We start from the raw sequence: 12,136 nt of genomic DNA, 5'->3' as shown, positions 1-12,136 counted from the left end.
AAAGCACTGTGGAGATGAGGAGCTTGGGCCTGGCTGGAGGAAGCAGGCCACTGGGAAGTGCCTTGGAGGTACCTTGTGTTCGGCCCTGTTTCTCAGATGCCAAGAAGGCATCTAACTTTCCTCTGATAGGCCCTTCCGCCTCACCACAGTAACCAGAAACAGTCAGGTGACCACAGGCTGTAGCATTGGAAGCTGTGTGAAACAATAAATCTTTCCTCATCCACACTGATTTTCTCAGATGTCTTGTCAGTGAGAAGTCTGTCAAGACCGTCTCTGCTCCACGCTCACACCTAGGTGTCCCTGTTCCCTGCTGGTTGGTTCACATTCCTGTAATGTACCTTCCTGAGGACAGGAGGTGTACTGACTGGCTTCCTGCTTTCCAAAGCCATGCCCAGCACCAAGCAGGCATCCAAATAAATGAGACACACAGTTCACGTTCCTTACACTGTGCATTAAAACCATGCTCGATTTCCTGTGACCACACTGCCAAGACCTGCACACAGGAGGCCCCCTGGATGTGCTGTCAAGCATCCTAGGAGTGGGCACGCACACTTCAATGCAGCCAATGCAGAAAAGAGCTGGTGCTGTCTGTCTCTCCAGGACTGGGTTCACTGGCAACAACAAAGGCCGTGACCTTTGCCCTTTAGTTTGTTACCTCCAGAACATGGGTCTCACTGTCAAGAGCATGAAGTTTAACTTTTAGAAAAATAAAAAGGATCCGTGTGAGCTCCCAGGCTTTTAATTTAACACAGTAAAGGGCCAAGGAAGTGAAAAGGAAATGTTCCTCCAGAGGAGTTCTCCACAGGCAGTGATGTCCAAGGTCACAGCCGAAGCATCCTGCTTGTATCCTGTTGTTAAATTTCTAAGCACAGGGAAATCACTGTACTGTTTGAGAAAAGTTTTGAAACATGTTTTAATACATAGTAGCAGATCCACTGAAACTCCCAGTTCAAATCTATAGTTTTAACAGAGTTTGATACATCTCTAAGTAAAATGTACTGTTTCAAATTCATGTTAAAAAAAAAAAAGTAAAAACTACACTAGGCAAAAATACAGTGAAAACCACACTAGGGAAAAATACAGTGAAAACTACACTAGGCAAAGTTGGGAAAACAATTCTCCCTTTCCTGACACCTGAAATGCTTATTTTCATATGCTGTGACCAGACATGGGAAGATCAGAAACAAACTACCAAAGTAGAACTCATCCTGGGGCTGTTGGTGGGCACACCTGTAGAACACAGAACAGTACTTGTCCTGAACACCACTCATTCAGAGTTCCCAAAGTACAGAACTCCTTAGAGTGCCCTGAAGACAGAGCTAAGAGAAGATGTTGGGGTAACCTTTTTTCTACGCAGAGTGAAGGTATGTCTCTGTATTGTGAGTTGTTAGTTCAGCAGAGAGCTACAGGAGGGTGGTGCTGTCATTTCTATGGCCATCCCCAGCCTTACATTTGTAAATGCTTGTCCTTCCACACCTGCTTGGATACTTGAAGGTCAGACAGCCCTTGATGCCTAGAGGCAATCTAGAATCAGATCAGAGATTGTCTCACTGTTGACTGGTTGTAGTAAAGATCTGATGGGTAATAGCAGGAAGGAGGGGGCGGAACTTCCAGGCAGAGAGGGGGAAGAAAACAGAGGAGGAAGATTAAGAGCTCAGACTTGGAGGGGAACAGCAAGACCAAAGCCCAGTAGAGAAAGGTGCAGATCTAACCATGTGGGGGATTGTAGGCTAGTTAGTCAGGTTAAGTTTATTGTAGCCAGGAGACTGCCCAAGCAGAGGGCCTTAGCTTTACACTATAATAGAAGCCTCTGTATTATTATTTATACTGTAGACGGGTCTGAGAATGTCCCACTGTGAGAACCAAAGGCTGGGCGGGAGGGCTCTGCATCACCTGTGTCTAGAACAATCATGGTGCCCTGTGTGTCCCCTGGCACCCAGACAACTGACCTATGAACATGTGGCAAAACCCCAACTCAAAGCACCAACAAACTAAGGGAGGCAGGTGGCCTCTGTATAGTTAAACAAGGCCTTTCTATCCAAAGACAGCCTTTCTTGCTCCCTACAGAAGCACAGAAGCTAGCTGCAGTTCTTGCCTCCTACCAACAAGCCCACCACAAACTCGACTGACAGAGCAGATGTTCATCAGTGACTGTCTCCTATGGCAAACTCTGCTGACAGCAAGAGTAAATGCACAAACTAGCCAAGCAATGGCACTTTACAATGACGATGAAGACACAGAGACTAAAGCAGGGTCACCCCAGCCCTCAGCTTCCACAGCAACCCTCCAGCTGAGTCATTCCTATGCAGGGGTGGGGAGGAAGCTAAGCACAGAGCCACCTCTGAGCTTTATCCTGGCAGTGACAGCCAAGGGGACACTGGCATAAGTGCGACCTGCTCAGGTATTGCTGAACAAGCCAGGCTGCTCTACCACCCACAGTACTCATGAGCTGTAGCAACCAGGACCCAGAGGTGCAAAACCCTTTACAAGCAGGGTTTGCCACCAATCTCAACAGCCCAGGTCCAGCCAAGCATTGCAGCCTGTAAACCTGCTATGAGCATAATACCAAAACCACAGGACCTGGATACTCCTCATATATTCCACAGGCTTGATGCCCCTTCTAGTCAGGCCCACTTATACTTCACACATACACTAAGAAAGAAAAGTTATGGTATTCTAGGCACCATTCCGTCTCCTCTTTTATGAGCCTACTCTGAAGAAAGCATGTCTCAGCCAAGGTGAAGTCTGAAGTTGCCATGTGGAGTTCTTGGTAATTGTTAGCATTATGTCTAAACTCCACCTCCACAGTTACTGGCGATAGCCAGGTAGGCCTGCCCACTATAAAAGGGGCTGCTTGCCCCCTCCTTACTCTCTTACCCTCTTACCCTCTTACTCTCTTGATCTCTTGCCTGTCCCCCCTTCCCTTCCCCCTGTCTCCACGAGGTCATGGCAGGCCTCTACTTCTCTGCTCCCTCCCTTCCCCTCCCCTTCCCTCCCTCCCCCCTCCTCTCTGCCTCTACTACCCTCCTGTCTCCTCTCCACATGCCCTGACTAAACTCTATTCTATACTATACCGGTGTGTGACTGGTCCCTCAGGGGGAAGAGATGCCTCGGCATGGGGCTCGCTGAGACATCCCCTTCCCCCATACTTCTCCACACACCCACAGAACATACTCTTTATCTCTTTATCTCTTTATAAACATAACAGTAATGGCATCACATGATGGCTGAACTGTGGTCTGCTCCGAGAAGGGACACAGGAAAACCCAGCCTTAGGAGAGGCCCATGTGGGTTTATCCTGTGTAGAGACGTGGGGTCCAGGAGCATTTGTAATCCCTGGGGCAGGTAAGGCTTCCTCTGTGGGAAGCACTACAGGCTTGCTGAAGACGGCCTGCTGAAGACTCCTAGGTCTTTACTGCCCCAACAAGCAGTTCCTGGATTGATTTATTACAGGAACAAACACATGAAAACAGATCCTCTGAGGACGAGTCTGGGGCAGTTAACAAGGCATGAACACTCTGGGGCTAATGAGACCAAGGGTACAGGCAGGGCCAGGGTTCCAGCTGGGCTGAGTCCTATGGCAGTCACCAAGGGTGTGTCTGGTCCTTCAGACTTTTCTGCTCTTGGTATTACCAGTGTGGGCATCATTCATGGGATAAGAGGGATGGGAAGACTCAAGAGAACCCTTGACAAAATTCTAATACTCATGTCCAAGATCAGAGAGCACCACTGTTTAGCTACAGACATCTTCATGGCAACCTCAACCAGGTCTATTAAACGTCAGGGTGAAGAAAAGTCTCCAGAGTTATCCATGCATCCAGGCCTCACCTTTATATACTAGATCTGTAGGAACGGGGACAAAGCCAACATGCAAATCTAGCCACCTAAAAATTCACACCTATAGGATCATAAGCAGTGTCAGTAAAACTCAAGCACACTACATATGACACTGTTTTAGGGACTCACAGCCAGAACTGGTAGTGAAGGCTAGTGATCTCAGGAATCTAGGGACAGATCTAGGTGAAGGGGGAACAGCAGCAGCAACAACAACAAAATACTAGAAAACACTGTGGATAGTTCAGGAAGGTCAAGGGATTGAGCTAGGAGCCTGAGAAAATGTTCAGCTGATGAGCACCAAGAAGGGTGGGGAGTGAAGTGGAAGCATCCGTGCTTCCCAAGCTCCCCAGTGGTCTTCTCAGCTGAAGGACTTTTGGGGCTTAGAAGTAGTGAGAAGGGAACAAGCAACTGTTTTCTTCTTTGGGAAGAATGTAGTTTTGACTCAACTTATACATTTCACAAGTATTTAAGAAATTAGAAAACTCAGGGCTGGGGAGACGGCTGCCCTTCCAGATGACCACCTGGGCTGGGTTCCCAGCACCCTCACGGTGGCTACAACAATCTGCAACCTCACACCCAGCAAACACTTATACACACTGTGCTAGTTTGAATAAAATGGCTCTCAAAAGTCCATAGGGAGTGGCACTACTATGAGGTGTGGAGGAACTTGTTGGAGAAAGTGTGTCACTGTGAGGGCAGACTTTGAGGTCTCAGATGCTCAAGGTAGGCCCAGTATGCCAGGCTCTTCCTGCTGCCTATGGCTCCAGATATAGAGCTTTCAGCTGCCTCTCCATCACCATGGCTGCCTGCATGCCACCATGCTTCTTGCCTTGATAATGGACTAAACCTCTGAACCTATAGGCCAGCCCCAATTAAATATTTCCCCTTATGACAGTTACTGTGGTCGTGGTGTCTCCTCACAGCAATAAGACCCTAACTAAGACACATATAAAATAAGCACATCTAAAAAACTAAAATGAAATCAAAAAGGAAATGAGCTCATCCTCTGCCATTAATCATTTTCACTCTTCGGATGCATCACGGTCAGGCCACACTCTGCTCTCTGTGCTTCTGTCTACACAGGAAGGCAAGTGTGGTACCCGGAATGTAAGCACCTGAGCTCAGAAACAAATCTCAGCCCTGCCTTCACTCCAATACAAATGCCACAAGCCACATCCTGACATGACAGCTCATGGCCTTCCCTAGGAGCCTCCAGCACTCGGCAGCGCTCTTCCTTCAGTCGTCAGCTCATCTTGGATGGAGCCCAGATTCCAGAAGTGCTGAGGGTGGAGCTGCTGCCCCGAGGGACCACCTGAACGTCTCAATCTCCCACATTCCTGGAGCAGCCATGCCATGGTCGGTATTTACTATCCTTTGCACATGCTCTGTAAGGAAGCCCAGCTCGTCTTACAGCGATGGAAACCAGCCTGCTAATTACTTTGTGATGTTTTAGGCAGCTTTAAGCTTTCAACACTTCCTAAGTCTGTGGGAGTGACGGCCAGCGCAGTAGAACCGTCTCCTCACACAAATGGTCAGCACACTATGTCATTAAAACAATGCAGTAAAACCCCGGTGAGGAACAGCAGCAACAATAGCTCCAGCCTGCACCGCAGTACACTGCCCGCACTGTTTTCTATAAATAAGTTATTTACACACATGTAGAAACCTGTCTGGTCAACACAGTTGTCTGTTCTCATCATTAGCATGGTTGACATGGAAAATCTCTTAGAAAATCTGTGTAGCCAGCTTCTCAGTTTCCTGATCAATGAAAACCACAATAACATCCTCATAAAGGCTCAGATAGCCCACAGTAACAGCCAGAGACTCTCAGCTTACCAGGAACAGCCTAAGACTTAAATATAAACTGAGTCTCACTGTCACCCAGGGCTACCACCTGCATGGGGGACGTGGGGACCACAGCACGATGCGCACAGGAGGCCTTACCTGCTGCCTGTTGTTTGGCATATACGGAAGCAGCGTCGACACATGGAACATGAGTTCGAAGTCTTTGTATGTGGTGTAGAGGGAGTGGGTCCCTGTGGAATCCGCTGAGAACAAAGTAATTACACAGCTAGTTAGGCGAGCACAGAATCAGGGCTCTCCCACCTGGACAGGCATGTCTGCAGAAGGTGTTGGGTTAAAAAGCACAAGCCACACTGTGTGTAAACCTGGGAGTAATGCCTCAGGCACTCACTGCTCAGCTTTTAGCAGCTCTCACCTGGAGCCGCTTCCCACCCCCACTTTCCTGTCAACTTTCTACTGAGCATGTTCTCACAGACTCAAGAGACCCAGGAGGGGAGATTGGTCTCTTTCTGTCTGTCCTTCCTGCATGAACACACATGTTACGACGCTAACGTGAGGCTGGGGAGATGGTCCAGTCAGTAAAGTGCTTGCCAAGTGTGTGTGGGGACCCGAGTTAGAAAGGCAGCACCCACGCAAAAGCTCGGTGAGGCGGTGAAGGCTGAGGCGGTGAAGGCTGCATGTGATGGTGTGGAGACAGACCGATGGAGGTCGCTGGAGGCCAGTGTAGCCTCATCAGTGAGCTCCAGGTTCAGGGAAGGACCCTGTTTAAAAAGTCAAGTGGACGGACCAGTGAGATGGCCCACCAAGCGATACTGACATGACCTGTGGTCTTCACATGAACATGCATGCACCCACCATAATATACACAAACATGTACACATACACACACCATACCACCATAATATACACAAACATGTACACATACATATACCATACCACCATAATATACACAAACATGTACACATACATACACCATACATAAATGTCTTAAACAAGAAATGGTGGTATCTGAACTGTTGACTACAGAGCTAGTCATCTGTTGTTTTTAAATGTATATAAATACACAAACGTGTACATACATAAGACACAGGCTACTCACATACACAGGCATATAAACATACAGTCACACAAAAACACAGCAACTCCCACATAAACAGAAGCTATACAGACGAACACACAGGCTATTTGCATGCACCTGTGCACGGAGACACAGGAGTGTGCACTTGCACACATGCTTACTCTTATTGTCCAGCTGCGCACGGTACTTGCTGAAGCCCTTCAGCCGCACTCTCTGGCCGAGGAGGTCCAGGAACTCCTCGAAGGCCGGCCCCGCTGTCTCGTTGTTGTACATTTCCTCTTCCGTGCTCTGCCCAGCTTTGCAGTACAGGATCCCAATTTTGTGCTGGAAGCTCAGCTGAAATGAGAGGAAACATGATGAACTTGGCAGACACTCCAGACCTGCTCGCTTCTAGCCAAGTCAAAGCTGCGGAAGCCTGGGATCCGGTTCCCAGGAAAGCTGCTGGAAAAAGTCCCAAAAGCAACTCTAGGAGTGAAAAGCCCTGAGGAGCAGCATCTGTGGCCTGAGCCACGTGGGAATGGAGGAGGAGAGTGGGCAGCCTTGCTCGGACACGAAGCTATAAACGCGAGTGCACGAGAACATCTACCACACCGTGCGGCATAATGAGGATTAGCTTCCAAGTTCAGGACAGGGAAAGGCCAAGGACTCAGACACATTTTTTTCTCTGCCTCTCCTGTCTTTTTGTTCTGTAATTTATTTGAACATTCAAGGAAAAATGTTGGCTCAAAGGAGGGAAATCAAATCAAATTAAGGTCGGGTAAGAAAAGAATTCCAGCGAGGACTGCAATGCATGCGTGTGCGTAGAAAATGTTTTGTTTCCACCAAAGTAAGCTTGATCTTACAATTACAGTCATTTCTCACATTTTTGACTATTTTGAAAAGAAAACATTGGCTGTAGACTCGGTACTTCAGAAAGAGCTGTAGCAGCAACTGAACAGTTCCTGCCACAACTCTACCTCAGAGTCAATACCGTGTAGAGGTGGAAGCCACAGCTTTCCTCCAGTACCAGAGAGAGACTAGCTATAGCTTCAGAAATTGCTTATTTTCCTCAAAGACCTACTTCTCAGTCCTGCAAGCAGAGGCCTTGAGCATCCTAGCGGCAGCCGAGCCTGAGACTGACAGGCCTTAACTGCCATCAGCTCCCTGCAGATGCAGATCTGTAACATGCTGGGCTTCAGCACTGAGATGGGAAAGTCAGCCTCTAATAGAACCCCACAGCTGACCCCAGCAGTAACGTAAGGCAGAGTGACAGGCAGTTCTTGGAGCGAGAACACAGAGGGGACAGTCTTATCCACCTCACCATCCATGGTGACAGAACGCCGGCGGCGGAAGTCTCCCTATCTTTTTGATGGGTGCCCACAGCATGACACAATCATCTTTCTCTGCTGACAGATACTAGGGTGAGTGGAGAGTTTGGGGCCACAAGCTCCTTCCTCATCACAAAGATGGCGATGATGACTATGGCCTCAGCTGTGGGCTCAGAGAGGCTGAGCAACAGCTACTGAGCGCCTGGTATTATGGACTTACTCTTTGCTCAAAAGGAAAAATCACCCTCAAAAGAAAAAAAAAATCACCTAATTTAAAAATGCTTTGTTGTTTCTTTACCAACAGCAGTTGGGCCTATGTTGCTTGGGAGATGGTTTAGGACCTTCAGAGCTTTGGGGACACTGAGGAAGTTGACTTAACTGAGAGTCTAGGTTGACATCAAGATGCTACGAACATGTACCTTGCACAGTGAATAGTCCTTACATCCTGACTTCTCCATTACCTAAGGGTCTGAAGAGTCCACTATTAAACACCAGAGCATCAGGTGCCATGCCCCATGTCCTGGGTTGTGGTTCAGGCTGAGCAGAGCCTCCATGGGCCTGCAGGCATTCCCTAACTCCCCACACCTGGCAGACTTATGGGATCCTTGAGACTGAGCTCCTGGAAGGCTCCCCACTCAGACCTGTGCCGAGATTCTCACTTTCTGCCATCCAGGCACCCGAAACCCCAAACTGCCTAGATCCAAACAGAGAATGGGGGTGTAGTTTCCAAACACTAGGCCTGCGTCATGGGTACCAAGACCTTCGGGAAACAACAGTCAGAACTTAGATCTTGCAAATACAGGAAACACAACTCAGCCAGGGACAGGGATGCACCCTGGTTGCCAGAACCACACCTCCATCAACTGTTCTCCAGTGAGTTGCCAGCAAGATGGAACATCAGGGAGAAATGCTTGCAGGGATCCAGAACCACTGGCAACAATGTAATGATGTCTGGGAAGTGACCTATTGTCACTTGGCCTCTTAGGGAACTAAAGCATGGTCAAAAAGGCTTCTCATCTATAGAAGCCAGCACCAGGCCCTGCTGCTCACTGCCACAGACAAGCAAAAATTCTGACTCTCTTCTTCCCAGACCACTTTTCCAGCTCTCACCTGCTTACCTCAGGCTGATCTCAACACTTACCCAAACTCCAAGCCAACCTAACGCATCCAGGAGAAACTGCAGGCAGGAGTGTGAGGGCACCAGCAGAGCTGAGACCTGAGACCTGAGAGCCAGGACACACTCACTGGGACACACTCACTGAGACCTGAGAGCCGGGACACACTCACTGGGACCTGAGAGCGTCCATCACACACTCAAACACTAGACTGTCAGTTTCCTGTGGCTCAGGGCTGTGAGCAGGATACACACACAGACAGCAGGGGACTCAGCCACATCTATTCCTCCTGGGTCAGAATCAAGGCTGGCCACTCTGTCCTCAACACCAGAAGCTTCAGGTAGTGGCTTGAATAAGAATGGCCTCCACAGTTTCATATATTTGAATGCTTGGTCAGCAGGGGGTGGTACTACTGATGAGTGTTAGAGATGGGGTACAGCCTTGTTAGAGGAAGTGTGTCACTGGGGTAGGCTTTGAAGTTTCAAAAGCCCACACTAAGCCAACCTCCCCCCTCTCTGCTCATGAATCCAGATGTACAACACTCAGCTCCCTCTCCTGCACCACGTGTCCCTGCATGCCACCGTGCTTCTTGCCATGATAACGGAGTATCTGTAAGCAAGTCTACAATCAGATGCTTTCTTTTATAAGCTCTGCCTTGATCTTGGTGTCTCTTCACAGCATAGAACAGTGACTAAGACAGTTTGTCATTATCAACAAGAAGATTTAAACACAAATTTAAGGCAGCAAGAAAGAGAAGCTATGAACGTTTGAAATCCGGCTGCACACACCGTGCAGCAGCTCAGCTCCGCCTCCACCCCGCAGCTCCGCTGGTGGTGTGCACCTGAGGCCTGGGTGGAGTGAATGTGATGTCCACCTAGTGTGTCTGGGCCATGTGGCCAAGAGGGGAGGAGCAGCTAGCCTTCAGGACAACTTTGTCACAGATGCCATACTGAGGTGTGTGACTGGAGACTATCACAGAAGACCAGCCTATGAATTCCTTGGTGTGTAAACTAGAACAGTCTCTTTGAAAAGGAAAAGAAGAAACGGCTGTGAAGAGCACTTGCTGGACGTACAGAGGACCCAACTTCAACTCCCAGCACCCAGAGGACAGCTCAGAATCACTGCTAACTCCAGCTTTAGGGAACTGATGCCCTCTTCAGGGATCACACACAGAGGAAAACATCCACACATAAAAATAATGTAGCTTTAAAAAACAAAAGGGCTGGAGAAATGGCTCCACGGGCATGAGCACCTGCTGTGCTTCCGGAGAATCTCAACTCCAGCAGCCATGTGGGGTGACTCACAGCTGTGTAGCATGTGACAAGTGCATGCGCATGTGTGTGCATGCATACAAACACACACACACACACACACACACACACTGGCATTCTAGAAGCTGGGGGGTTAGTTTATGGAAACAGCATGTCATAGCCCTCAAGGCCCCTCAACGTAATTTCTTTGCAGCTCTCCACAGCGGTCTGGATCCTTGCTTGAAACATCTTACCAAATCCAACAAACAAATGAACAAGCCTGAGTTTCCACAGTGTCCTGAAGGGAAATATGATGGCCAGGAGCCCAGCAAGGGTACAGACCCCGAGAAAGAGGAGGCACAGCGAGGTTAATTACTACTTAGGTATCTGAACTTCTTTTTGTTGGGCAGGTGCTCTCACAGGCAGATTTGCTTTCAGGGAAATAAACAGCAACAGCGGTGTCCAGTTAGAAGGGTGGAGTCAGCTGGGTGGTGGCAAACTGCATCTCTTTCAGGAGTAAATTGCCTCAATAGCTATTTCCCAACTGCCCTCTATGTCCATGACACCCGAAGAGCTGTCAGAGCTGAAAGGTCAGCTGAGGCTCAGGTCTACAGGTCATCACAGAATAAAGCCACATCAGCATGGTAAAGCCGGGAGAGAAAGCGAGGAAACACCCGGAGCCCGATTCCACAACTGGCTCCTGGACATCCAATTCTCAGATACTGTCACCCCAAGGGCTCACAATGCTGGGTATTACTTCTGGACCTGCCTGGCTTACAGTCTCACGAATCACATGCCTCTTCGTGAGAACACAGCAGTCTACAGGTCTGTTCCCAGAAAGCAAAACCACGTGGCTTTGGGAAAAATGGAGCCTCTGTGGAATTGCCTAAAGTGGTCTTTGGGGCCACATACTTCATTTGAAGGTATTAATTATAAACGGTTTGAAAGGAAAGAACATGAGAAATCTAGTGTGACTGCTCATGTTTACAATTCAGGCTACCTGGGAGACTGAGGCAGGAGGATTCTGAGTTCAAAGCCAGCCAAAGACTTGTCTAGGGGTGGGGTTAAACAAATGGAAAGTTTCGTTTTCAAGTGTGCAGTCTAGGTTTGCATGCACTTTCTGGTCACACGCTGTACATACCCCTTGTTCATCCAGCTTGAGCAGCTGCTCTGGGACCTTGGGGGAGTTGGCTGCTTGCCGCAGACACTGAATACTCAGCTCTGGGATAACATACTCCAGGACTTCCTTGAGGGGCAGTCCCCGGGCGGTGCCGTGCCGGGCTGTGGACGGGACAGCATCTTCTAGGATCGCTCCTCTCAGAGTTGTAAGCTGTGGCAATGAGATTCCCATTAGTACTTGTCGCTGGTTAGTCACAAGGGGATCTAACAGTTTATCAAATGGAAGCGAGGCACTCCATCTGAAAACATAAACTGAACATGCCGTTTATCAACAACATCTCTACAGAGGGATGGGATGACATCATAGGAGTTGAGACACACAGAAGAGAGCTAAGAAAGGAGCCGGAGCCTCACCAGACAGCAGAAGCTCTGCAGCCCCGTGGAAAGGCTGCTGAGAAGGGCACAGGTGAGGAAGCCCAGCCCCCTCCTTGCATCTGTGCACTTCTGCTTATCCCTCCCACTCCGTTCCATGTCTTCTGTTTGAAGACTGACCCCACGCTGAACACCCCTGGGGCTGCATGTGGGCAGCTGAGAGGAGGACCACTGAGCGCAGTCTTGTGCTTTGCT

General features: G+C 48.9%; 1 protein-coding gene across 2 annotated transcripts in view; it reads right to left on the bottom strand.

The window, feature by feature from the left end:
• The window catches only part of Sipa1l2 (signal induced proliferation associated 1 like 2), a 148,086-nt gene that overhangs the window by 49,281 nt on the left and 86,669 nt on the right, over positions 1 to 12,136 (bottom strand). For both annotated transcript variants that reach the window (XM_028767712.1, XM_028767713.1), the window contains exons 5-7: positions 11,532 to 11,720; positions 6,880 to 7,054; positions 5,782 to 5,885 (exon numbers count right to left, since the gene is read on the bottom strand). In XM_028767712.1, the coding sequence (XP_028623545.1) occupies positions 5,782 to 5,885; positions 6,880 to 7,054; positions 11,532 to 11,720 (468 nt within the window). The remainder of the gene's footprint in view (positions 1 to 5,781; positions 5,886 to 6,879; positions 7,055 to 11,531; positions 11,721 to 12,136) is intronic.

Source organism: Grammomys surdaster, unplaced genomic scaffold (genome assembly GCF_004785775.1).
Source record: "Grammomys surdaster isolate TR1022 unplaced genomic scaffold, NIH_TR_1.0 181, whole genome shotgun sequence".
NCBI classification, from domain to species: Eukaryota; Metazoa; Chordata; class Mammalia; order Rodentia; family Muridae; genus Grammomys; species Grammomys surdaster.
Note: the sequence above shows the minus strand (reverse complement) of the source record. Positions and strands in the feature narration are given on the sequence as shown.